This window comes from Nicrophorus vespilloides, unplaced genomic scaffold (genome assembly GCF_001412225.1).
Source record: "Nicrophorus vespilloides isolate i.1.1-1 unplaced genomic scaffold, Nicve_v1.0, whole genome shotgun sequence".
NCBI lineage: Eukaryota > Metazoa > Arthropoda > Insecta > Coleoptera > Silphidae > Nicrophorus > Nicrophorus vespilloides.
Window position 1 is genome coordinate 273,615 of NW_017097859.1, and position 26,272 is coordinate 299,886.

Below are 26,272 nucleotides of genomic sequence, written 5' to 3' on the forward strand. Positions count from 1 at the left end.
ACGAACGGGGCAACATGTACAAGATTAGAAAAAAAAACATCTCTTGACATGCTACTCGAATAAACGTTCGTTCTTCATTTACATCCAGACGTTGCAGCGCAATGTTTGGCCATGTTTCGTGATTAGTCAATTACTAAAGGTGATTGAAATTTATGTGAGATTTTGACGATGATGAATTCAGCGTAACGAAAGGGAAAATCTGGAATAACATTGTCGAAATGTTGATTCTTGTATCTTGTTTGGGATGCTGCGTGCACGATTTTTACCGTTATTGGAAAGTTACCAACGAAAAAAAATAAGATGTAAGCTATGAAGCGGAGAAAGTCGTGCATCGAGATGCTGGGAAGAGGAGGAGGTCGTCGCAGAAGCGGGATCTACGCTTATCTACGTAACGAAATATTCGTGTGCGTGCAATTAATGTTTATTTCTCTTTCATCTTCATATATTTTTCATCTAGCTTTGGGTGCGTCGGATTTTGAAATATCCGTTGCACAATCGAATGTTGGTAACGCGTTTTTCAAAAGTCAACAGGACTAATGACGCGACGTTGGTAACATAAAAGCGTGATTGAAACGGACGCTCAAAGAGAGAGAGAGAGAAAGAATAAGTGAGCTTTTCCTCCCATGATGCTCTGCGGATCTCGTGAGTTACGACGTACGCATTCGCACTGCAATGGCTTAAGTTGGAGAGAGACGGGACGATTCGAAGCGAGTCTTAGCCGTTGACACAGTTAGTCCAGGTAGTGACAGTTCGAGCAGCGAAGCGTCAGTGGAAAATATAAAGTCTAACAAAAACAAAAAAAAAAGGAATACGCGACGCGTCTAGTGTTTGTTTGCAGCGCAGTGCATGGAATTGTCCCGAGGAACGACGAATTGCCTCCAACTGAGAGAGGATGTACATGATTATGGTTTTATCCGGAATATGAAAGTTTGACCACCACGAAGCACCTTCGTACGACGTAACGCAGCGAGCAGCGTAGAAGAATTTTAGACCAAAAAATGCCAGCGTCCATTGGTGTTAACCTCCGTGTGACGGGACACTGCAGACAAGGAGGTAAGAACGAACGAAACGAATCCAATCACTGATATTAACAAACAACTGCACTAAACAGACAGCAGATTGTCCTTCTTTTTTCACCTTTGGTAGGAATTCAAAAATTTAAGGTTATAAATTTTGATGTCCTGCGCCACACATATTCCGACACCCCCACCCTAACCCAGCACTACAAAACAATGTACTCAAACAAATGTTATTTTCTATTGTTTTTGTTTCTTTTTTTTCTTAGGAAGAAAGTATATGGAAGATTTTTTCTCTGTCGCATATCAGCAGACAGAGGATGAAAAGGACCTTGAGTATGCCTTCTTTGGTATATTTGATGGACATGGAGGAGCCGAGGCTGCAGCATTTGCCAAGGAGCATCTGATGGAGTCCATTGTCAAGCACAGAGGTTTTTGGTCAGACGATGATGAGGAGGTTTTGCATAGCATCAAGGATGGTTTTATACACACGCACTACTCAATGTGGAAGATACATGGTTTGTTTTGCATCATATTTATTGATAGACTTAGGAGCATATTTCTAATGAAATTATTGCAGATCAATGGCCAAAGACCGCTTCCGGACTGCCGAGTACCGCTGGAACGACAGCAAGTGTAGCGTTTATACGTAGGGGGAAGATCTATATTGGACATGTGGGAGATTCAGGAATAACGTTGGGATACCAAGATCCCGGCTGTCCAGACTGGAAGTCTAAACCTTTAACCAAAGATCACAAGCCGGAGAGCGAGGCAGAGATGAAGCGCATCGAACAGTCAGGTGGCAAGGTTCTATCGAAATCAGGTAAAACAAACAGCACGATATTTGCTTGATTACGGGATGTACTAATTTGTACGTGTTGCAGGTGTGCCTCGAGTTGTATGGAATAGACCAAGGATAGGACACAAAGGTCCGGTACGGCGTTCCACGCCAATAGACGAAATCCCCTTCTTGGCGGTTGCTCGCAGTTTGGGCGATCTATGGTCATATAATTCTGCTTTGGATGAATTCGTCGTCTCGCCGACGCCGGATGTGGCCGTCATACCCATAGACACTTCAACCTTCCGGTGCTTGATCTTCGGCACGGACGGCCTCTACAACATGCTTAGTCCACAAATGGCTGTACATATCGTACAGCAGGCGGAGAAGCACAACGAGCAGGCAGCCCTCAGCGATGGCCCAAACAAAATATGGATCAATCCCTCCAAGTGTCTCGTTGAGAAAGCCTTAGACAGGTTAGTTTGTTGTTTTTCTCCACAGCAGAAACATATATTATTTACACACTCTAATTGTGTGTATGTGAAATTGTAAGAAATCGAATTTCAGATTTGTGTGATAGCGATTAGAATTTAAATTATTGAATTAACGCTGAAAAAATAGTGAAATAACTGTGATCTAATTACTGGTTTCTTTTGGAAGCGAATGTTTCTGTAGGTTTGCAAAAATGTTTCACATCGATTAGTATGAATTTTATTATTTTTTTGCAGATGGTGCAACACAAAAATGCGCGCTGATAATACGTCTGTGATTACGCTGATGCTGGACCCGCGTGGACCACCCCGGGCTCAAGTTCTGCTCAACAAAAAGAACTCTTACTCGTCGAGGGGTCTGCAGATAGAGACTCGATACCAGGATGCAAATCCTGCAATAGTACAAGAGCAGGTGGCGCAGGATGTGCCGGAACCGATGAAGAAAAATATGTCGCCCGACAAAGACGACCTCCGAGACGTTGAACAAACTGATCTCTCAAAATTGTCGGCGCCCATAGTGGAAGAAGTGGACAAGGAATTTGTACCGAAACCCAGGGAGAGCATTGCGTTCAACACGCGACCAAAGCCGTCCGACGAAGATGATGCGTCGACGGTTGCTACGGGTCAGTCTAGTGATATACAGATAAACGAGGTGAGCTCCAGCAGTCTGGACGTTCTTCCTGGTGGCAGGGATGCCGCAGCCGAACGAGCCGCAGTTCGAAAGAGCGGTCTTCGAAGTGCATCCAACAGAGACGAGATAACTAGCAGCCGCGGCAAAAAATGTCCACCTCCACCCTGCCCATCCTCCGGCGGTGCCGAGTGCAGAGTGCTGAGAGAACGAAAGAACACACCAAACGATAAGAACCCTATGCAAAAGAAAAAGTTCAACAATATTCGCAACAAATTGAACATCGGCACGAGCGAGAAAAGGAAGCTGCTACAAAGTGTGCTTTTCAAGTCGAAAGGTATGATGCGACGTATTAATGTCGACGCAAATGCTAACCGCAATCCATTTTCTAGATCCGCCTGTGAAATTGAGGTCCTCCTCATCGTTGATGACGCCGAGTTGCAGCGAGAGCGCACCGAAGAAAACCAAAGAGATTCTGACGCGGGTGCTAAGGAACAACAACGGAACGGAGAAGAAAAGCGAAGGTCCCTCGTCTGCGTCGACAGCATCGAAGTCGTCGAATGGTCCGCAACACACGTCGACGCCGGCCGTTGCTTCATCTTCCAGGAAGACGGCGGAACGGGAGGTACGAAAGTCGACGCTCGCCCAGAAGCTGCGCATGCACCAGGAGATATTCAAGGCGAAGCTCCGAGGGCGTCCTACGGTAGCGCAGTCGAGAAAGTCGACCAAAGACAAGGTTATACGAGTCAAGAAGTCCGCGAAGCGTAGCTAAAGTTCTTACCTTTTGACACCCTCCTACTACCAATTCCGCTCGTTTGCCTCCCCACATTTCGTTACCTTCTTGTTATTATTAATAAGTAATATTCGTGTCGTATCCAATTTAATGCGATCCCCGATTTTCTTTTTCTTTCTTTATGAAATTCAGCATATATTTATTTATTGTAAATATTTTTAATAATGATTATTTTCTTTTAACCCTTTTTAGTATATATTATATACATAATTTATAATAACAAAACAATAGTTGATTCATTTGGTGGAGTCTTGTGAATCCGTGTGATTTTTTTAAAATTTTAATTTAAATTCAATGAAAACCATACAAAACTTGTTATATATATATTTAAAAAAAAGAGAATATATTTATACACGTGACGCATATATACCTATGAATATATATTTATGAATATATATGTATGTATATAGCTAGATCTATGTGCCTTTTGCCCTCACAAATTGAAAAGAGTTTTCGGCATGTAAATATATGTGTGTGTGTTGTACGGAGATGTTGTTTATATCTTGATTTTTGTTATCAAATACATTATTATATTTATATATAGAATTATATACATATATTAATATATTTAATTGAAAAAAAAAACCGAAAAGCAAATGTAATAATATTAAAGTTATAAGGAAGATATTTTAGAATCACATGAAGATTATTTTCTTAAAGATATAGATTTTTTATTGATTAAATAATGTAAATTATTCGTTGTTTCATTCTACATTTATTCTATAATTTAGTCACTATATAATTGCATACGAGACAGTGTTGAACAATATAATTTTCATGGAGTATTGAAAGTCAATGTTGGAACTTCGTTGCCTTCCATGCATTCATCTTTAACACACAATACAAATCTAACTATATATTTAGTATTATTTGTATTGTAAGTAATATCTAGAATTTGAGGAAATGATGTTATGTTAAGCTGGTCCCCTCCGCGTATCCATTGAGTGTTTTGATATTGAAAGTTATATGAATCCGGTTTTTTGCGTCCTTCGTACATATCAGGATTAAATATTAGTTCACATGAATAGTCAGAACAGGGGCTGTGTACACGGGGTGCTTCCTTTAAGTAAGGTAAATCGGCTAAAATAAGCAATAAATTAAATGTTTATTATCTTTTTAAGTCATCATCGATGTGATTTACTCTCATTGCAGAATGGTTCGACGTAATACTTTTCACATCCATTTAAACAGTGACCGTTAATATGATGACATCGTTCATTGTCCTTGCATTTTCCACATTTCTGAGCGCACTCAAATCCAAATCCTTCTTCGCAATCTTAAACGAACAAATGAAAGTTAATATTACTACCTTGCAATTAATTATGATTATTATTATCATCATAAAAAGAGTACCAAAGGAGCAATATTTTTCGTAGAATCCAGGTTGGCAGTAGCATTTGTTAATCTCGTCGCAGGTCATCGTTTTCAAGCAAACATCCGTATCAAAGACTGATTTACATTTGATGCAATCATATCCGAATTCATCGACTGAACAGGCGCTATCTACGAACGACAATAACAATTACGAAAAAATTCAATCATTGATAGCAGTGCGCAATGCAGACCTATAGTCCCATTAAATTCATCCATTTTAACTAATTCATTTGGATTATTTAAAGATTCGCAAGAAACTAGTTGCAAATCATCGATTTTAACGTCAGTGCTGATTTTGTTGATGCCGCTCTCGCAATCTGAATTCAGTTTGAGGTGACTGAAAAGAATATCTTTTTCATGTCTATATTTTATCCAAAATGTGAAGAAACGATTTGCAGTACGTCCATTCACCGATGCTTCCATTTTGATTAATTTCCAGCTCATCTGAAATAAACATAAATTTCATATTCGAATTGGAATCATAATGGATTACAATTATTATATTATACTTTATCATTCTCGAATGTCTGCTGTTTGTAGATGTTTGAATCCAGTCTCAACTCGACTGTTAATTTGTGCTCGAAATAAAAATATGCGGACAAACACAACTTGCCGTCTCGAGGTCGCACCATTTCAACGAACATAGTTTCAGACAAATTGAAAATAGTTCTGTAATAATTGTCTAAAAACGAAGAGCATTCTAAAAAATAGTTTCTAAGCATACATCAGTAGGAAATTAATTGTTACATGAGTGCAGTTTCCAGATTGCGCCTTCCTCTGATTGCATATCAACTTGATCGATAGCAAAGAAATTGTTTGTATCTTCGACCACTACAATGTTTCCGTTCTGTATCATCAAATATTGCTTAGTCTGCGCATCGTATCTTATGGTAAAGTGATTCCAACCATCTAAAGACAATATAAACTGCTATTCTCAAAAAAAAAATTATTTAATATTTAACAATTTGCACCTAAATTTTTTTCTACTTTTTTCACTATGAATCCTTTATAAAAGTATATGGTAAGTGCATCGGTCTTAAACGATAAAGTTTGCAATAAAGTTCGATTGAAAGAAAAGGAAATTTCGGCATCATCCTGGTATTTTATGGAAAATGAGAATTCAAAGTAGATTTTCAGTGGGCGCGTAAGGTCTATTGACTCTTTGTTCATATTCCTGGTCATAAATGTATTAAAAACTAAAAGAAAGATTCGTTAACGATGTGGTTCGACGTATAATTGCACAAATGAACTTTGCCATCGTGGATCCAGAATTGGACCTGTGAACGTATGGTGATTTGATTCGAGTTGCCAATGATTTGGTACGAAGATCATTCTATCATCATATTTATCATCTATCACAAAGATATAATTGTGTTGTTATAAAATATTAATTAATATTATAGAATAAAATATAATTAACTAATCTTACCGCAATTTTCGTAATATGATTCATCGTATGGTGTCGTCCAGGTCAATGTTTGACTTTCGTTAGTTGTAACACAATGGGATTTCATTATATGCGAAGAATGTTCAATCTGAGTAACAATTGTTATTCTTGCGGAAGACTGCAGAATAAAACTTGAGCAGAGCAAAAGAATCGTTCCAACATTAAACGTTTCCATTGTAGAAGTAAATGTTAAATGCGATGAAACTGATAAATAGTTAATTAATCTCTTTCATAAAATGATTAAATATTTTGTTATTTTGAACATGTTTGTTTAAACTTGGTAATATTTATAATTAAGGTTTCAAAATAAATCTTATCATTTATTAATAGACATATATATTTATAATATACTCTTTCTTTATCGACGAAACATACACAAATATATATATATATATATTTAATATTTATTACATTTCAATAATTATGCTATGCACTATATATTGGTAATAACGTATTAAAGGTTTTTCTTTAATTATTTTATATATATAGTGGGGAGGGTGGTAGGGGTGTTCAATAAAGAGGTGCCGCGTTTGGCAAATTTTCTCTTTCAAATAACAACACTTACTAAATGTATGGAACGACCGTTGTGTGCAATCAATCGTCGCAGAACTAATTCTGAACGCGCGATCTGCATTTGTTCCACGTCTTCTTGTATAATTCACCTAAAATGACTAGAAAAATTGAGCTCTATTCTGCGTCATCGCGATTTTTTTCCATATACATATATATATTAATTCAAGATGAGATTTATTTCGTTCCCGTTCCGCAGAAGAGGCGAGAACAAAAGTTTTAATTCCGTTTCACCCTGTATTTGTGTTTCATATATATATATATATTTTATAAATATATCAATGTATATATAATTGTTTCAGTTTCTTTCGTCATCGACGAAATAAAATTTGGCAAAAAGAAAAAACAATTCGTTAAAACTTATTACAAATATGGAAGATTGTGTTTCGAATTTCGGTTCTCATCAGTTGTTATTGTTATTAGTGTTTCGTATCATTGCGGTTATCATCTACTTTGACACTTGATCGGATCTGTCGACTGTCACGTAGACAGGTTTATAGAGAACTATCGGCTCCCTGCAAAAAGAAAAACAGGTGAGAATAATTTAATGTCAAAGTACGGTTTTTGAGAATAGTCCACTTTACCTCGTTTGATGGTCGTTACCATCGTAAACCTGACCGAGCAGGAATTCGGGCCCGATGTATTGACCACCCTCGACGTGGGCAGCGGCGTGCTCTACAATTGCAAATAATCGCAATCAATGTTTCACATACAAACTGCAAACCTTATTAAAAATTGACGAATGGTTGATTACCGTATCTGACGCTTGGGGTTTTGTTCGTGTTGGGTATCCGAAAAGGCACTGTAGCTACGGTAATTGGGAAACTGAGCTGGACCAGGTCCGTTTCCTTGGTCGAATCCAAGCTGACCTACAAGACAACAAATGAAGCGATGTAATGATGATCATCGTTTTTTGTACATACTGTAAGAACGTAGTAGATCTGTGCCAGACGGCAGATGCCGACAAGGGTCGTCGGCATCGGCGGTATGACGAGACTACTCTGACTGTCCCATTTGGTACGAGAGTTCGGTTTCACCTGGCTTCCCCTAGACAGACACATCAATTTCATTCAGTTGTTATTATTTCAGGTGAACGAGACGACACACGTACCTGTATTCGAAAACCAGATGCTTCAAGTCTTTGCTGACGCCAAGGACTCCTCTGTCGATGAAGAACTCGCAGCACTGTTCGAGCCTGACCCTCAGCGATACCTCCTCCTGTCCTTGGTTGTCTATGGTCGCCTTCAGCTTGACGCTTTCACGACAAACGTATGCCGATCGCTCCAAAACGCACCGCAGACTCAAAGTTCCCTTCTTGCAGCACCAGCAACATAAGCTCCTCCTGTCCTCCATCACAGCAGGTTTCTGCAAGCAATTCACCCACAAGATATGTGTCATGAAAGGCAATGTTCGAATACCGGAGTATTATTGTTCGCAATCTATGTACTACCAAGTATTGTTCGTCCATGCAATCGATGTGTGGCCCGACGACCGTGAAGTACTTCATCCCCTGGGGAGGACTGGCATATGGTATGTCCACTGTAACCTTAATGTAGTACCGGATGCAGCAGGGTTTGCTTTCGAAGGAACACGGCAAGTTCGACTCGGGCAGCGTGAATCTGTTGTAAAGACATAATACAGATTTGCAACAGTTTGATCACGAGTAAAAGTTAATCTGAAGCCATTCATTACTTGAAAGGGAACTTGTGCAATCCGCGCGGCAGAATCGGTATGGTCGTGTCCACGTTCTTCTCGCCCCAAATGACGAGTCTATCGTCTATAAAGTACTGATCGTCCTTCACCTAGAAGAATAGATCAAGGGAATAGCTAACATTTTATGCAGACGAAGCGAAGGATGTTTTCAATTACCGTCCTCCTATCGCCGGACAACATGACCTTCCATTCCACGTGCGCTTTCCCGCGCAAAATCACACGGATCGCTGAAACAGAACAAAAGGTGTCCACCCTTTTCAATATTCAAAAAACCGAACAACTCGCGATATTTTTTTTGAATAATTATCGCACTGTTTGAAATCTATGTGGGGATACATTTGCATTGAGCAAGATTGATACTAAATAAATGTAGACAATTATAATCATGCTTATTATAATGATAGTAATATGGATGAAGGGCGGGTCGGTATGATGATAAGAAACTGAAACTAACTGCGCAATTTGAAATTCTCCACGGTGTCCAAGATGACCGTCCCGTTCATCTGCTCTCCTGCATAATAGAACTCCTTGTCCAGTCTGATATCGAACTCCCTGATATAATCCATTACTCTATATCTATCTCTCGCCCACTTCCTGTATTCGCGCCCTTTTCTCACCCTGTGGAAGACTCAATTTCTCTCTCTCTCTGGTCCACTCTCACTCACTGCATAATCGTTCTTTTTCGCATCCCTCTATGACGACCTCTTCGTTTCGTCGTCGTCTTCTTTGCAACGGTCTTCTTCTGTAAAGAAGAAGGAAATAGTGTCCAACCCACTTTTTCCGCGCTGCACGTTTGCACCATCGGCGACGGCGTGGTGGAGGAAACTCGCCCAGTCAGCTGTTTTTCCCTTAGGAACAATTGCAAGAGTCGGAACGAAGCGCACGTCTCGATCAATACTTCCGGGCATACCACCCGTCGTCCATCTAACTTATCTTATCTACAATTATATTTTAACACCCACGCGATTACGAAAAGACACACAATCCGACAAACGGATTATCAAAACCTCGGATAGAATTTAATCCAAACACAATTAAATTTTAAAATATAATGCATAAAGAAAAATACCAACATTAATTGTGTTTTTGAAATATTTCAAATTTGAAAATTGTCTCAGATTTAAATGATTCAATATTTGAAATACGATTGTTAGAGAAATGTTGAAACATTGCATATTTTTATCAAGTACTTTGTTCTTTTTTTTACAAATTTATAAGAAACTTTACTGTTTTAGTTGAAAAGGATGAGGACTCAAAAGGTTTTCAATAATAATAGACTAATGATAATGTAATATTATATTATATATAATCCTAGCTAAATAGTCCGATTAAAAAAATATATAATATATTTAATAAAAAAAAAGATCATAATAATAATTATTAATAATAAAAAAAGGAAATCACAAATAGTAATGGTAATGTAATAATTAAAAAAAAAAGTAGTGATGAAAGGTTAGTGAAAATTAAAAAAAAATGAATAAAATAAACGGAATAAAATTAAAAGCTCGATAAGGAAGACCACATCTCATCATCGATTGTCTCTCTTTATCTGCGACTCCGCGGATGGAGACCGCGAACGAATTTAAGTGGTAGATTACATACATATAAATAGGACAGTTGAGTTGGTTAAGACCATATCTTTCGACAAAATATACATATCGAACAACAAAATGATGCCACGCCGGTTGGCAACTGCGGATAATTTTTTTTTTAAATAATAAAGTTTGAGAAACGCGGATCTACAATTCAGATCAAAAAATAATATTTATATGATGTATATATAATTAAGTTAGAAGCCTTCGATTTTCATAGTTCTATATTAATCGAATCAACGATTGATCTTGTCCGAATGGGCGAAGGATATTAAGTACCTTTGTTTGCTCAAAGTGTTCAGTCCCTTCGTGTTCGTCGTCGTTTCGTTGCACTCGTCGCCTCTGTTAAAATCAGATTCGAAAAAAAAAGGGGGGGTTAGTTGTTCTAACGAGGATTGGGTTTTGGTTGTTTAATAGTTGTTACTTTTGTTTGTTTCTTTCATATCTTGGGTTTCGGGAATAGGAATAAATACTAATATAGTCTTAAGCCACGGAGGCGTTCCATTTCTCCTTGTGCTGCTCCAATCCGAAGGCTGTGTCGTAATTCCCTTTGGTGATGAATAGCCTCTTGAAGTGCGGGGTGCAGTACAGCAGACCCTGATTGTACGAGTACGAGTCCATCCTGAGCACATCAACAACATCGGTTAACAATGAATAAAGAAGAAAATATTATTAATATGCGAACTCTTCTTACCTCAGAATCGAATGGCACTCCATGCACTTGAAACACTTCTTGTGGTAGATGGCCCCGTGCACGGAGATCTTCTCCAAGGGGTACACCTTCATCTTACAGTCCTGGCAGTACTCCAACGAGCTAGTCGTGTCCTAAATTCGCATCCATAAATTCCACAAACCGATTGATTAACAATAACGGACAAAGAGAGATAGACAAACGGGCGAACAATGAATAAGAGAAAGAAAATTAGAGATTCTTGCAGCTTGCGCAACATGTATGCATGAGTTGTGTGGTTCCGTAAGAAAACAATTGATGGTGATGAACGATCCCTTACGTTTCAAACTAAATTCGCACCGTGATTGAGGTTCTTGCAATACGTTCTTTTATTATTATTTTTTTTCAAATTTTATTCACTGCGTTGGTCACAATCAAACCTTCTTCGATTTGAATTCTCTCTGCTTACATAAATCTTTACAAATCGATGACTGTCGAAGAGGGAAGGAATTGGCAGTCACATATACAAGAGATTCACTATACGTGTACTATATGTATATATATAATATATAATAGATGAGCCGAATGCGTTTCTTCCTTTTCTTCTTCGTCGAAACGCATACGATAAAAATTCTAAAAAAATTCGCACCCCCCACGATTTCTTTCGATCGGCGCCAAAAATCGTGGAGCGTTTCACAATTTAAAAAAAAAATCTGCTGGAAAGACACCAACAACAACAACAAATATAACAGTCGAAATATCTTGGATGAATAAAGAACAACAACAAAAAAAGTAATAAATAAATAAAAGAACTTGCAGTTAAAATTTATATAAACGTAAAATACAGGGGAGTTGTTAATAATTAAGAGAAAAAGAGAAACAAAAATAAGTTTTAAAAATTCAACGGCAATTTGTGGTGATCAAACGTTGGACCAAAGAAATGCAGATCCTCAATTATAATTTAGCCGATCAATATTGAATGAACGCGGCCAATTAAATTAACGCTGCGAATCGAACATTCGTTTAATCTAATTTTTCCTTTTTTTTGTTTTTGTTTTCTATCACAATTTATCCCATTCGCGATCCAACATGAGAGTGTTCGAACATTTAATCACCAATTTTTCATAAATATCATAATGCAAATATATATATATATGTATATAAAAATCAATGAAATTAACAAATATAAATCTAATAATCGTGTGTTAAGACAATACATCGTTATGTATACATTATTTATATATATTATATATATATTTATGTATAATTTTAGAGCCACGGGTCGATATAATATTTCTTTTTAATTTTCATCTTTCGTGAAAGCATGGCTGGCTAGAAAATATTTAGTTACAAAATAATATGCTATATACACATCGTTAAAAAATCTTAATTATATATTATAAAAGTCGAGAAGAAAGAAAAACAAAGAATAAAATAACTTGTACAATTCCTCAAAATGATTGCTTTTCTTTTTTTTTATTACTCTGTCCTTACGCACAAGTCGTGTATTTTTTTCTCTCCATGTGACGACATCGATGTGACAAAACATGTGTGTTTTCGGTAAAGAGCGAAATCGAAAAGGAAGATGGCCGTTTTATCGATGGTTTCGAGCTGAGATAGTCGAGGGTGAGTTGAAGTTGGCAAGATGATGATCGATTTTTAATTTTTTTTGTGCTTTTGTTTCGTTTTGTTTGCGTTTTTGTTTTGTTCTTTTTTTTTGTTTGTTTTACTGCAAAGAGGAGACAAGAGTTGCGTGAGAAGACATCTACTAAATAGAAGATATTAAGACATTTAAATTAATATTAAAAAAAAGAGAAAGAAAAACGAAATCGCCCACACGCTTAATCGCAGCCATAAAACAACAATTAATTATAATAATGGTTAACAAATAAAACTTAAATAATAATTCAGCCAATGTAAATCATAATGATTAATTAATAATAGCCCAAATAATATCATCAAAGAACAAACAATAATAATAAAATAAAGATAATGGTAATTAGTGCAAATTAAAGGTAAATATTGCGTATAATTTGGATAACGTTGATCGTAACTATATTAGTGAACGCTACAAAAGTTCATGCGTTTTTTTATTATTCACTTCGTCTATGTATTTATTTTATGTATCTGCATGATACGTTGTACTGTACTGTTTTTTTTATAATGGATTTACCAAAATTAGTGCCAAAATAATAAGAAATCGTAAATTAAAAAAATAATAATAAAATCACACAACAAATACACACAAGTGGTCCACATGCATTGAATTTGGAACGGGTTATGGATAAATAGGAAGATGATATGCTTTTTGAAAACTCACCACGAAACGGTTGACCTTTACGCGCGGAGCCTTGCTCTCGTCCTTGGAAGTATCCCGCATGGATTCGAATCTGGCCCTCAATCTGCAAGACAGATAACGAAGAAGTATAATTGATGTTGTGATCACGATGAATTAAATACTTACGACTTGGTCGATTCGACCTGAGACTGCTCCTCGCCCAGTTCCTCTGCCAAATTGATGGAGCTCATGTTTTGCTCGCGCTTGATCTCGTTGGCTTCCCATTTCTCGAATTTAGCCCTCAGCTGCTTCGCCCTGGCAGCCTTCTGCGCCTCCAAAAGATCTTCATCTGCCACTTTGCCACCGTTATCCACATCGTCCTCCTCTTCGTCAGATTCCTCCTCACTTCCAGAAACATCCTCAGATTCTGATTCTGACCTGATAGGTTCCGGCGGCGGAGTAAACCTCTTCAACGGCTTTGGACCTAATACAAAACAATCAAATATTAAGTTTGTTTTTTTTAAATTTCCAATAAATAATCAAATATAGAAAATGTATAATTTGAAACGTTACGGTTCTTAGCAAATTCTTGAATTTATATTGTATGTAAATGCTTCGATTTATTCGTATCCGGCCCCAAATATAAAAGAGAGAGGAACTCTAATTTTTTTAATTAATTAATTAAAACGAAAAGGAGTGTACAGTTTCACGTTAGTAATATCTGTGATTCCGTTATTCAGTTTATGACCTATATACAAGTAATTGCAAAGTCAAGTTAATTGACATGCAAAAACGTACCTAGTGGAACTTGATCCTTGCTAAGATCCTCCTCCATCTGTCGGAATTTGTTCAGCATCTTCTTGGCAGTCTGCGTCTGCTTGGCAACAACCGAATCCTCTACCTGCTCCTCGGATCGCACTACGTCCGGATCCCTGTAAACCTCACGGTCCGGACTGTCGATCTGCAAGATTTACAAAGAGTGAGTGAGGGAATACTTAAAAGATAAGAAGCACACAAACAAATAAAAATAGATAGATGAAGAATAATAGAGAGACACACAATATGTAAAAGCATTCAACCAACAACAGTGTAGCAGCAGTCTAATCTAGAGAAAACGTTTGTTTTTCCTTAATATTATTATTAATTTTGATGTTAGGCATTATTTCATAAAACAACCAAAAAGAACAAAAAAAAATAGAGTTAATTTGTTTGTTTTTTGTTTTGTTTGTGAACACGTTTGTTGTGACCTTCACTTGTCCGTCGCGCGGCGGCGTGATTCTAAATTGCTTCCTTTGCTGTTCCGGTTCCCTGTAGGTCTCAAAGAACTTGAAACGCTGTTGAATGTCCGCCGTTTGCACGGTCACGTCTTCCACGGCCTCTGTCGATTTCACCACTTCTTCCGAGGTTTCCCGTTGCAAAAATACCTACCCATTGCATATTTACATTTTTACTACATTTATTTATATTTATTTCTTTATTTTTGCACCTCGACACATTGCACATATTATATACCATTGATGAGGTTTTGATAGTTGCTATTCACATAAACTTTAACGCAATACAAATCATCATCATTGGTCTGACATGGGCTGACTGTTAAGCTATGAACAGCAGCATAAATTTTACCAATTCTGATGAAATGGAAATCGTAAACTATGCGTATTCTTTTTTTTTTACACTTTAAAGTATAATTCTTGTATAGCAATCAACCTGTTAATGTAAATATATATGAAACTGGAGTAGCACAGGTGGCGGGAGGTGCAAGTGCGTTTAGTTAATGAGTATAATTACCTCGCGTCCTTTACGCTCGTTGGATTTGGTGGGCGAAAGTGGGGAAAGCTGCGGCGCTTTGGAGGCGTTCGCATCGAGTTCGAGGAAGATGGAACGTGACTTCTTGCTGATGCCGCTCTCGAAGACGGACATGTCTTCGCCGTCCTGCTTATCCTTGGAGTCGGCGGATTGCAGCTGACCCTTCTCGAAGCGCTCCTTAAGAGAGCGAGTATCCGTCACCTCGATAGTCTCTGTCTTCTTCACGTTGGCACCCATCTCCGAATCCATGACTGCCTGCTGGTAGGCTTCCTTCATCTTACCCTGTTTTCCCTGAGAAGACAAATAAAAAGAGAGGAATATAATCATAGATTGGTCAAACAAATAATCTTGAGTGTATATAGTTTTACCATGAACAGCCTGTTCCTGATTGACTGTATCTCCTGCTTCCTCTCCTCTCGCCTCTCATCCCTTCCATTTTGATCGCCCTGCTCCCACTTGCTCTTCACGTCCGACATCCCGACGAAATGGAAGGGCTTCTCCTTCTGCGCCTTCTTCGCTCTGATCAAATCGGCATCTTCTCCTTCGAGTTCTTCTTGCTCTTCCTCCTCTTCGGAAGAGCTTTCCTCGATGGGGATGCCGTTCAAAGAGTCATCAGCTACACCGATGTCCATGCCTTTAGCTTGAAATCTGCCGGTCGACGGATAGCGAAAAAGTAAACGATTAACACGGATTCACCGATGAATGGCAATAACCGGCGAGACAAGAGTGACGGAAACTATAGAGGTAGACGGACCTCAAAGTAACCGGTTTATACTTGAAGGTAACTGTGCAAGAGCAACGGTTGCCAACGTAAGCGTCGCGCGCCATCTGTTCGTCGCTAGGTCAAAATGTTTACCTGGCCAATTTGGAAAGGATCGAGGGTGATCTCTTCACGTTAACAGCAGAAGACGTCCTCTCCAGTTGGTTAAGCTCGTCCTCATGCTGCTGATGGTGCTCGAACACCTGGAAACGTTCCTTCACGTTCAGACTCTGTAGCTCCTCCAGACCCAAATCCGGTTTGTCGCTAGCTGCAATCGCAAACACGACGATTAACAACGATCTTTTATGCATCAATAAATCAAATGGTTGTGATGATGGTAGTAGTAGCAGTGGTGGTAGTAATAGTAGTAGTAATAAAACAGGTGTAATGATAAAACGAGAGATTAGGCACGGTGTTACGAAAATCAAAGTTGGCAAGCCTAATACAACACAACTCGTTCTGACCTCTGACGACATCCGGCGGCAATTCCTGCGGCTGATTCTCACGTATAATCATTTCGTGTTTACGTGGCCTCTCTGTATAATATAAACAAAATAACATACAGAAGAAATATAGATCGAAGAACCTCATTTCACATTCAAATATTGGTATATATAAAATCTCGGTACAACTACTTACCATGAAAAACTATCATTACATAATAACACATTCTATTTAAATTAGTTTATATGTATCAATAAAATAGATCACTAACAACTACATACTATTGGATAATAGTTTGCTATTTCAATTTTATACATATCTTAGCAAGTTTGGCAAATACAATAAATATGACAAGATCGAACAGTGTGTACGCACCATTAAACTTAATTTTCATTGACTTTCTATTCGTAGTTGGACAGTATTCGTAAACCGAAGTAGAGATATATATTATAATCATAATTTGCTCAATTGACAAATAAAGTAAATAATACTTTTTCTACTTTTATGAGATATATTTCCTTCGCTGAAAATAAACTAGTCTGTGCTGTTGATAGGGGAATCACCTAACTACGAAACTTTCCGGGACAACAATATGATTACATATAACTTAATAGGACATAAGACTGCATCTGACGTTTAGAAGCAGGCAAACATATCATACTGCTTATATACAATACATAATTATGTATTAATTATTACTTACGAGGAGCATCTTCCTCGACGGCTTTAGGCGCGAAGAGCGCCCGAAAGTGCGGCTTGCAGTATAAAGTTCCCTCGTGACTTTGATAGGTGTCAACTCTGAAATAGATACGTTTCTTTAACTTTTTCTTCTAACACTCAGAAATTGTCTTAAAAATCTTACGTCAATTGCTTGTTGCACTCAGCGCACCGGAAACAGTTCTTATGCCAGATGCACTTTTCTGCCTTCATCTGCTCCATTTGGAAGACGATCTTCCCGCACGACTTGCAATTGCTGCTGTCGATTTGGTTTCCCTAAACACGAAAAGAAATTAAATGAAAAGATATGACGATCAAGTTGAGTTTCTTACATTGAACTTTTCCTGGGCCTTGGAGCTATCGGTAGAGCGGACGTGTAGGACGTTCTTCTTCTGGAGGGCATCGAATTTGCTGAAGCTAGATTTCTGGATGAGATAGAGTGACGCATTAGAAAAGAACTTTGTTGTATATTATGATGATGAAGTTGAAATGAGTAATGAAGTAAAAAAATGCGATGTGTATGAGTACGGGTGATCGTATGTGAAGAAGGAAGGAGCGAGGTATTATTCCTTAGTGTGTCGACGTTCCTTCACCTGGATTTCGATTTCCGAGAAGAGCCAATTTATTTTTTCAACAAGAAAAACTAAAGCGAAACTAAACTAGGAGATATGCAAGAAGAAGACAGTGCTAGTACAAACTACGAAGGGTGGCTTATTATTAGAATCATCATCATCATCAGCAGTAGCACCAGCAGCACTTACCAAACTCTTTAGGCAATTGCCGACTTTAGTGTTAATTGTACGGACCGGTCTAATTTTTGGGGAGAAGTTAGTGCCTGAATCGTTAAATTTGTCTCTCTACAAAAAGAAAAAAATCACAAAATACTGCCGGATAATAAATACAAGTATTAATGTATTATATAACATGCTGAACCAAATATTTTATAGGATGCAACTAGATTCAGTTTAACTTTTTTCATGTTATATCTTCAGCTTACTGCTGCTTTTACGAATTTACTGTCATCGTGCAAAGCTTTCCGTAAGTGCAAGTATTTAGTAGTACTAATATGTAATAAATAAGATGGTTTGTTATTCTTACCAGAGCCCGCACCGACACTGCGTTAAAGACATTCGTTTCAACGCTATTAGATCTCCCGACACTTCGGATATCAGACATAGATTTAGTCTAAAAATAGATTAGTCAGAGAAGGCCATGCAGCGAGCAAAATGTTAAGAGAGGAACAACGCTTTCTCCTGTCACTGCGGACTGATGACAGAGTCTCAGGGAAAGTGTTGTTGTCGTCGTTTCTGTTCGCCCTTTTGGAATGGAAATACCTTACCGTTTTCAGGTTGGTAGGTCTCTCAGCCCTGATCTCGTGGCAGCAATTGCCAATTTTCGATAAATCACCGAAGCTCCTGCACTGATGCCGCACGCGCAGTTTTAATTAAATCACACACAGAGAACAGAAAAAAAAAACAGAAAACCTAAGACATTTGAAACTAACCTGGGGATAAGATCGCCGCCGCTGCCAAACGTGGTTACCAGATGACATAACAAAAAGAAAGAGAACAATAGGAAAATGATTCTAATAGAAGACAAAAAGTGTAGATGTATTTATTTCTTAAGCGTGGTGAGTTTGCAAGAAGGATGCAGCAACTGATGAAGATACCATTAGGAAAGTGCGTAATGAACTATAGAAGATGAAAGATACAGTTTGTGCAAACTCTATTTAGACCAAAATAATAGTCAAATTGAAGGACAATATAATTATATGTGAAGTAAGCTAATACTCTAAAAATGACATGCTTTTTATGATTATCGCAGTTGATTGATTATCGGAATAGATTGTTCACTTCTTCTTTTTCATGTTAACATCTGGTAACCCTAGAGCAGTATTTTCAACCATTATCTTGAACCAATAACTCACTTGAATCTATAAGTTAATAATCGTGTCCCAGTGTGCGTGCATTATCATAATTTTGATAGATATACTTTAAAATTATTTTGCAAAATAATTAAAATGATTAAAAATCACTGTTCTAGAGGCATGTGGTTGGGCGTGGGGTGTTGTTGTGCAGAATACAACTCACCAGGTTCTTCACGTTGACATTATAGAAACCATCGTCGTCGGTGCTGTTAGTATCAACAAAACATTCCTCGCAATCATTCTATAAAAACAAAACAAAAAGAGAAGAGCGCAACATGCAGCAAACGTCAAATGGCAACGCAAACTCAAGTCAACAACAACGGCAACAACCGAAGACTTACAACGGAAATGTTTTCTTTCTCGTGGCTCCTGGACTTTTTCGATTTTTTCTTTTTCAGGGCCTTCTCCTGGCCGCCGCTTTTCGTTTCGACTGTCGTTTCCACGTACGTGGTTTCGGTCATTTCCGTGCTCTAAATCGTGAAACGAAATGAAAAGAAAAAAAGAGAAACAAAACAAAAAACAATCGAATAACGAGTATCGACGATGATCAGCAGGAGAGTAAACAAATAAACAAAATAAAACGAATGAAATGAGCCGAACATGCAATTTGTTAATGGGGTTTGAGAAATGGAGGGTGAAAGTTTGATGTGTATAGACAACTCACGGTTTCCTCATTTCCAGGGCTGATCTGTTCGAACTTGCTGATCTGCTTCATAATGTCTAGGCTCTTCAGGACTTCGGCCTTTTCCGTGTCGGTCTTTTCTGTGTCTGTGTTTATGGTATTTGAGGTGGCGGCTGTCATTATGTATTGGTTGGTCAGAGATTTGACACTGGGCAATTCTGGAAGTGTTATCGTATCGCTTGGAGAGAGGACGTCGGCTTCGTGTCCGTTTGGCACATCTTTAAGGAGGTCGACCTGCTGGATGGGCGTGTCGCCATTGGATTGCTCGTCCTCCTCCACTTCAATTTCCTCCTCAGGTTCCGGTTCTTCGCTGGCCGGCGATTCGTTCGTGGTAGTATCTGGGGGAGAATCCCTCTGGAAGCCCTTGATGAAGTCGACTCGCTCCTCGGAGGGCGTCAGCATCGGTGATGTCACGGTTTGGCTGAACAGAAGACACGACGTCGAATCGGTCGACAAGAACATACGATCCTTCACGGATCTGGTCTCGATCTGTTGCTCGCTCATTTCTAACGTTTCAACAATATTGGTCATCAACACTTCCGTCTGCTGCTGCTGATGTTCTACCCTCTCCTCGATTTCGGATTCGCAAATCTCCGCAGCATCTTCTTTTTCATCCGCCTCTTTCAATTCAGCAATGTTCTCAACTTCTTCTTGTGCGCTGATTTCTTCATGAATTTGCAGCTCAATCTCAACTGGTGACTGCTCCTTCTTCTCCTCCTCCTCTGGTAATACTTCTTCCATGACTATGCTTTTCTGCTGCTGTTCCTCCACAGCATCTTGCAATTCCTCTTCGACAACGCTGTTCACCGTCTCCTCATTGATCGGTCTGCAGTCTTGTTGCTCGTGCATTAAACACTCCCTTTCCAACTTTAAAAACTCTTCCATCGAGTCCAGCTTACTTCGCATACTAAGCTGTTTCCCTTCAACATTCCCATTCTCTTTAATAACCTCCTCCACGACAACAGCCGTTCGCTCTGTCCGTTCTTCATCCTCTTCCTCTTGAACCAACTTCTCCTTCTCTTCTACCTCTTTCAATTCCTCGTTAAGCTTATCCTATCGTGTGTTAATCAGTTAGCAAGCCAAAAAACACACAGATGAAAGGAGAGAAAAAAAAAACAAACAAAATGTTAGTTATCAAAAACCACACTGAGTAAGTAGTCTTGTCGTCCATCCACATCTGAACTCATACATTTGAAGCAAGTATTTAGGTATTAAGTATAGTGTTCATAGTGCAATAGTTTTTAATCTAACATAAACTTCATTAAATTTGATAAATGTGTATGGACAATAATGGACAAGACCGTTTTATTGAAATGTATCAAAGTAAAAGAAGTATCATGAGAATCGTCCTTTTAAGTCGTTTGAACGATCATTATTACTATTTGGAAACTAGTTTAAAGTAGTAAAAAAAAAGATAAAACAAACGCACATTGCTCATGCATGTTTTTAGGCGCATGTTAAATTCCTGCATGACCGACTCCTCCAAGTCGTCCTCACTTACGATTCTGGACTTTTTCACCGTCTCCGCCATCTGTAAAAAAGAAACAAAATAAAAAATGTTAAAAATTGCGGCCAAGTCTGCGCATCCGGGCGGGTGATTAATTTCCGTGGAATAAAGGAAACCGCGGCGATAACCGAGGAAGTTCGCGTGGAACAGTGAGAAACTTCGATAATGATGATGATGACGATGATAATAATAATAATGTCTCGCGATATTTATCGTTCTGCAATTAAAATACGCAAAAGTGGGAAGTGTGTGAGGCGGGAGGGATATTAGGAAGGTGAAAGAAGGAAAGACTTCGTTCGGTGTGTTCACCTCTAAAAGTGCTCTTGTCTTTGGTCAACTATAACTACAAAGACGTTGGAGACTACTCGAGCATCTATCTACGCGCATACTTACGTGCACTATATGTGTATGTATGCATAGAGCGCACATGGAGAGTAGTAGTGTATCAAAAATAGAAAGACCGGCCGGCATCCATGGAATTTCTGCCGACCCATAAATACCATTTCCACATATTAAAATACATCATACGCTCTCCTTGCAAAGGGAGTCCGCAGCGTAGACCAGGAAGTGTACGTGGACCAGAATGAATCCCCCGTTTCCAAATTTAATCCTTCCTCCACTTCGCGCGATGAAGGAAATTAAAGCAGGACAACAGATGGAGATGGCTGTTACACACATGCACACCAATTGTTACACTTCTCTCTTCATCTAAAATTCATCGTCTTTATACTATATTTTTCTTGTTCTCTTTTTTTCATATTATCTTTCGCGCATTATTATTATTATTGATGTTACGATTTTAATAACGGATGTCTGCCATCTGGGCCCCAATCGAACGTCGTACATCGAAGAAACCAAAGGAGCAGAGCAGAGGCAACAATGCACCTCTTTGTGCCGCCTTCGAGTTCTTCCTCCTCCTCAAGCCAAAACTGTTCACCATCGGCGGTCGGCGGGCGGCGTTGCCGATCCCCGCGCGTCCATTCCTCAACAATTCCCTCTATCCAAGAAGATATTTCCGCAAAATTCGTCTGACCGATTAATGCCAATCGCTTTCGCAGACCTCCTCAACGGAATGCAACAACGCGCACAACAAAATCTTCATTTTAATTGCATTAAGCTTAAATTTAACGAAATATTTAAAGTGCATTAAATATGTTCGTAAACAAATTTAAAAAAAAAAACTTTTATCCACGCTTTCAGCGACATTTACCTGGGCTACGAATTTTCATCATGAAATGTCACCATTGATAAATTTAAAAGAACACATGCATGTGGCATTTAATTTTATATTACAATGAGCGCTCAGAAACGAAAAACAATCACCTATTATGATCGAAATTAAGAATTGCTGTTTTCCCTCCTCTTTAGTATTTATGATGCGTATGGTAAAAATACCGAATTTGGAAAAGAAAAAAAGAACGAAACTGTACACGCATACAGTTAAAAAGCACATACGGAATATCTAATCTTCTATGTTCCTCTAGCTATTACCTATTCATCGGTTTTAACGCACATTTCGTTACATATATATATATAAAATAAAAATTAATAAGATTCAAACGCTTAATTGACTATTCCACTCCATCCATCCATTCATCAAAAACGGAAATTCAAATACGAAACAACAACAAACAATAAAAATTGGTGCGACGGAAACGTAATATTAACATGTTTAAACGATATGTTTCGAAGGAAGGAAAGGAACGCAAGATTATCGCACTTGCAATGGAAGTGTAATTCTGTAACTGCGAGCAGATTATTAACCGTTGTTGCTATTCGCTCTCCTTCTCTTTCTCTCTCTCTCTGTTTTCTTTATTTAAATTTCGAATTGATTTCCGTGGCGAGTCTCGAAAGAATTTCTACGCTTTCAAATATATAAAATCCGGGATCGTGTTGAAAATCGCCAAGTGCGATCGCTTATAATTTATTTAAATAAATCCGTTTCTCCTGCCAAAAGAAATGCATCGAGAATATTCGCACTTTCTTCCTCGTCGTCGTTCGAAAACTGTGATCTCATCCAAAGTTTCTTACGGAAACTTTAGTTTATCCATGTTAACAATTTAAAAGAATTCATTCGGTATCGAAACGTTTTTTTTAACCATTCGACATTCAATTAGTTTTGTTTCATTTTTCTTAATCGTTTTTGATTCAATAATCGACCATTGATTGATACTTAATTAGATCGAATCAAGTCGACGAGCGGAACGTTAGTTCCATTGGCATTGAACGAGTTTCCCTATTCCCACATAGTATTTAAAACATACCATAAATCAGTGTTTCTGAAACTTACTTAAAATCGACTATATTTTTGTTTTGAGACTTGAAGATAATTTAAAAGAAAGTAAGTTGTTTATGATATGATTAGTATATCAAATGAGGTCGATTTGCGTCTTGTCCGCACAATGCAGTAATAATAATAATAATAACGAATCTCCAATTGCATAACGAGCGCAGAACTCATCACTATTTTCGCCATGACACAGATGCTCGATAAGGACACAAGAAAAGTAACAGAAAAGGAGATGACAGTCTGAGTAGCTAAAACAAGCCCTGAAAATGATTGCATTCATTTCGTGCCAGAAATGCAGGTTTACTTATGCGAATATCTGACATTTCCCCAAACGCTAAATATAATCATTCCAGAATGCTAGCAAGCATACATACGCATTTGATATTTATATAAGTATTTCGTGTTTTCGCAAAGTCCGCTTTTTTTGGGGCGTTATTTGAATGTAGTCTAGAAAACAAAACGAATATACGATGCCAATTTACTTTTTTTTTTATTAGAAGCGCGAGCAATGTTTATTTGGAGGCGAATGAATCACAGGTTTCGATACGATTAAAAAACACGCATTTTGTCATGCAACTCGATGACGAATCATCTTGATTGTTATCATAATAAATTTTGATAGGAATTGGTTCGGGGCCTCTTTTGGTGCTGCAATACCGGAATGTTTTGATTAGGCTTTAATTTTTTTTTTATCGCAGTTTCGCTTTCAAGTGGGAATCCCACGAAAACGCTTGAACATGTTTATATTTTTACATGCATTATTTCAAGGAGGTACATAAAGAATAATTCAAAGCCAGTTTTATTCGAAAAACCACTTGCGGTTTGCGTGATGTAAGCGAATTATCAAGAACAATACGCCTCAAGCTATGCTCTAATTAATTAAATTTTGGTTTTGTTGACTCGAGGATTACATTTATTAAACGTTTTGCTTATATTTCGATTAATTCCCACGAGTTTGATGCAGTTCAATTTCTTCGCTTAATGTTAATTGTACGAATATACGTTCAATGGTGGGAAGAGTTACGCGCGTTCCGTAACCTTGCTCCAAGTAAAAGTGACGATGAACTCGTTCCAGAATAATGTAATTCTAGAATTCCTAGCGCTTTGATCTAAAACGAAGCAAAAAAGTTTTTAAACGTTAAAATTTACTTAAAATATACATTGTTTTATTTGTTTTCAAATACATGATCTTCTTCTTTTTTTTGATAAGTTTATCTGTATTGATTTGTTTGCAAAGTGCATTCCTGAATCCAGAATTTAAAAATCACAGATTTCTCTGGAAAAAAAAAAGAACATACAACAACGAATCTTATCTCAAATTCCTGCAAAAATAAAGTACGTTTATCCGATCCAGATAAATATTTTAAAGCATGTCTTTTTGAGCTATTGTAAAGAGCATCCGCAAAGTCGTTCAGTAATTTCGAATGCAATTTAGATTTTTCCGTGTTATAAAATTTACGGTTTATGTGTTTATGTGTTTATCGAACGGAAAGAAAGTGAAGGAGACTAACTTTTTTCCGCTCTGACATAAGCGCTATTTTAGTACGACTGTCAGATTAGTCACCTTACGAATATAACATACGATTCGTTTGTTTTAAAATTATTAAATTGACTTAGATTCCAATGACATTGGACAAGGTGCAATATTCACTGTTGACAGTTTCGAGCACGTCTCTGCAAGAATAACAAAAGAATGATCATCGATTGCGTGATTCATGCGAAATCAAAACAAAAGTTTAAAACAAAAATAAAACAGAGTTGATGACAATCGGTGCAGGTAAAATAATTTGGAAATTGGGTTTTTAGATACGTTACTAAGGTACTTAAAGAATTCCGGTTTGACGTGGAGGAAAGGAATCTGTTCGTAGAAACGAGCTCGTATCGATCAATGATTCCCATTGTCGCAAAACACGATAGCAGGGTACAAATGGTCAACCCCTTATCAGGACTGAAACGTTATTTACCAATTGTTAAGAGAGCTAGGAGAGACGTACAAATATTTATATAAGCGCGCGCGGTTCGTCGAGTCGAGCCGCTCCGATGGCGTTATTTAGTAGCGAAAGACCCAGGAGGCCGGGCTCGGACAATTAATGCAAATTCTAAATGGAGTTGACATTTAAAAGTTGGCCGCTACAGTCGCTGTGGGCGGTTTTATGAAACCGTACAAGAAAACATTGCAAAAAAAAAAATATACAAACAAAAAGAAGTTACGAAAATGTTTGCATATTGTTAAAGCCAAAGAAAGAATCGCTCTTTTATTCTCCTACTCCTGCGCGGCTTCCACTCCCGCCGTTCTCAAGAAATTAACAATGAACGGAAGGAAGTCGATATGATAATCAATTTATTTTATATAAATACGTATAAAACAATAAACAATCGAATGCAAATGTCACATCGGTATCCCATATCATTATAATAGCGTAACCATGGTTACCCATTTCCATAGCAAGAGTGTTGATAAGAACATCAATCGAGATACTCTATTTAATCTCATTATTATACCATGGTTACCTAGCACCATAGTAATAACATATAACATACAACAGTAGAACATTTGAGAGAAGAGTTTGCTTTCATTAATGATGATTAGAATTTCGGAGGAGCGCGAGGTAACGTAACGAGTTTTGAGCATCTCTCGCGTTGTTCCCTATTCCTGTCGACGCGCTATTAAAAGGTTTTATTTTCGTTTCGCTTCTATTCCTGAATCCACGAAACGAAAATATTTGGAAGAAAATAAAAACCGTGGCACGGAGAGCGAGTCCAAAAACCAAAAAAAAAAAAAAAGA

At 37.9% G+C, this 26,272-nt stretch overlaps 5 protein-coding genes and 1 long non-coding RNA gene across 9 annotated transcripts in view; 1 reads left to right on the forward strand and 5 right to left on the reverse strand.

The window, feature by feature from the left end:
- Positions 1-710: 710 nt before the first annotated feature.
- LOC108561206 (probable protein phosphatase 2C 71) lies at positions 711-3,895 on the forward strand. The gene is made up of 6 exons (XM_017919049.1): positions 711-1,053; positions 1,286-1,534; positions 1,597-1,839; positions 1,901-2,270; positions 2,523-3,250; positions 3,306-3,895. The coding sequence occupies exons 1-6, from the start codon at positions 999-1,001 to the stop codon at positions 3,683-3,685; spliced, it is 2,025 nt and encodes a 674-aa protein (XP_017774538.1). The 5' UTR covers positions 711-998; the 3' UTR covers positions 3,686-3,895.
- Positions 3,896-4,401: 506 nt separating this feature from the next.
- Positions 4,402-6,746, reverse strand: LOC108561207. 2 transcript variants are annotated; one of them, XM_017919050.1, is made up of 9 exons: positions 6,510-6,746; positions 6,331-6,432; positions 6,068-6,276; positions 5,828-6,008; positions 5,590-5,762; positions 5,275-5,524; positions 5,060-5,215; positions 4,848-4,982; positions 4,402-4,786 (listed from the first exon to the last, which is right to left on the reverse strand). In XM_017919050.1, exons 1-9 carry the CDS (start codon positions 6,700-6,702, stop codon positions 4,482-4,484), a joined length of 1,704 nt encoding a protein of 567 aa, XP_017774539.1. In that variant the 5' UTR covers positions 6,703-6,746; the 3' UTR covers positions 4,402-4,481. The 2 variants fall into 2 exon arrangements, with proteins under 2 accessions (XP_017774539.1, XP_017774540.1); XM_017919051.1 differs by having other exon boundaries at positions 5,060-5,209; positions 5,272-5,524.
- Positions 6,747-6,979: 233 nt separating this feature from the next.
- Positions 6,980-9,720, reverse strand: LOC108561170 (arrestin domain-containing protein 3-like). Its single transcript, XM_017918988.1, has 9 exons — positions 9,265-9,720; positions 8,967-9,037; positions 8,790-8,899; positions 8,548-8,716; positions 8,209-8,462; positions 8,021-8,144; positions 7,852-7,966; positions 7,682-7,772; positions 6,980-7,612 (listed from the first exon to the last, which is right to left on the reverse strand). The coding sequence occupies exons 1-9, from the start codon at positions 9,374-9,376 to the stop codon at positions 7,546-7,548; spliced, it is 1,113 nt and encodes a 370-aa protein (XP_017774477.1). The 5' UTR covers positions 9,377-9,720; the 3' UTR covers positions 6,980-7,545.
- Positions 9,721-10,313: 593 nt separating this feature from the next.
- On the reverse strand, positions 10,314-11,862 carry LOC108561196 (LIM domain-containing protein 2-like). Its single transcript, XM_017919039.1, has 2 exons — positions 11,097-11,862; positions 10,314-11,024 (listed from the first exon to the last, which is right to left on the reverse strand). Exons 1-2 carry the CDS (start codon positions 11,186-11,188, stop codon positions 10,886-10,888), a joined length of 231 nt encoding a protein of 76 aa, XP_017774528.1. The 5' UTR covers positions 11,189-11,862; the 3' UTR covers positions 10,314-10,885.
- Positions 11,863-13,335: 1,473 nt separating this feature from the next.
- Positions 13,336-26,272, reverse strand: part of LOC108561194 (trichohyalin) — a 16,783-nt gene continuing 3,846 nt past the window's right edge. The window contains exons 2-14 of one of the 3 annotated variants that reach the window (XM_017919036.1): positions 21,119-21,220; positions 19,672-20,742; positions 17,413-17,505; positions 17,226-17,356; positions 17,067-17,161; positions 16,384-16,455; positions 16,016-16,187; positions 15,528-15,807; positions 15,142-15,450; positions 14,598-14,774; positions 14,149-14,311; positions 13,537-13,834; positions 13,336-13,474 (exon numbers count right to left, since the gene is read on the reverse strand). In XM_017919036.1, the coding sequence (XP_017774525.1) occupies positions 13,351-13,474; positions 13,537-13,834; positions 14,149-14,311; positions 14,598-14,774; positions 15,142-15,450; positions 15,528-15,807; positions 16,016-16,187; positions 16,384-16,455; positions 17,067-17,161; positions 17,226-17,356; positions 17,413-17,505; positions 19,672-20,742; positions 21,119-21,220 (3,087 nt within the window). In that variant the 3' untranslated portion in view covers positions 13,336-13,350. The remainder of the gene's footprint in view (positions 13,475-13,536; positions 13,835-14,148; positions 14,312-14,597; positions 14,775-15,141; positions 15,451-15,527; positions 15,808-16,015; positions 16,188-16,383; positions 16,456-17,066; positions 17,162-17,225; positions 17,357-17,412; positions 17,506-19,671; positions 20,743-21,118; positions 21,221-26,272) is intronic. The other 2 variants (XM_017919037.1, XM_017919038.1) reach the window with 2 other exon arrangements.
- On the reverse strand, positions 17,512-19,338 carry LOC108561197. The gene is made up of 4 exons (XR_001891003.1): positions 19,171-19,338; positions 18,420-18,500; positions 18,179-18,265; positions 17,512-17,937 (listed from the first exon to the last, which is right to left on the reverse strand). It is a non-coding gene; the product is annotated as an uncharacterized LOC108561197 (long non-coding RNA).

Excerpts from the sequence above, each read along its gene's own strand:
- LOC108561206 (XM_017919049.1), top strand. The coding sequence starts at position 999 with ATGCCAGCGTCCATTGGTGTTAACCTCCGTGTGACGGGACACTGCAGA. Across the intron at positions 1,840-1,900 it reads CAAGGTTCTATCGAAATCAG|GTGTGCCTCGAGTTGTATGG; the intron begins GTAAAACAAACA and ends TACGTGTTGCAG. Across the intron at positions 3,251-3,305 it reads TGTGCTTTTCAAGTCGAAAG|ATCCGCCTGTGAAATTGAGG; the intron begins GTATGATGCGAC and ends TCCATTTTCTAG.
- LOC108561207 (XM_017919050.1), bottom strand. The coding sequence starts at position 6,702 with ATGGAAACGTTTAATGTTGGAACGATTCTTTTGCTCTGCTCAAGTTTT. Across the intron at positions 5,763-5,827 it reads AATCTGGAAACTGCACTCAT|ACAATTATTACAGAACTATT; the intron begins GTAACAATTAAT and ends CTTCGTTTTTAG. Across the intron at positions 5,525-5,589 it reads AGACATTCGAGAATGATAAA|ATGAGCTGGAAATTAATCAA; the intron begins GTATAATATAAT and ends TGTTTATTTCAG.
- LOC108561170 (XM_017918988.1), bottom strand. The coding sequence starts at position 9,376 with ATGGATTATATCAGGGAGTTCGATATCAGACTGGACAAGGAGTTCTAT. Across the intron at positions 9,038-9,264 it reads GGAGAATTTCAAATTGCGCA|CGATCCGTGTGATTTTGCGC; the intron begins GTTAGTTTCAGT and ends GTTCTGTTTCAG. Across the intron at positions 8,463-8,547 it reads GCATGGACGAACAATACTTG|AAACCTGCTGTGATGGAGGA; the intron begins GTAGTACATAGA and ends AATTGCTTGCAG.
- LOC108561196 (XM_017919039.1), bottom strand. The coding sequence starts at position 11,188 with ATGAAGGTGTACCCCTTGGAGAAGATCTCCGTGCACGGGGCCATCTAC. Across the intron at positions 11,025-11,096 it reads GAGTGCCATTCGATTCTGAG|GATGGACTCGTACTCGTACA; the intron begins GTAAGAAGAGTT and ends TGATGTGCTCAG.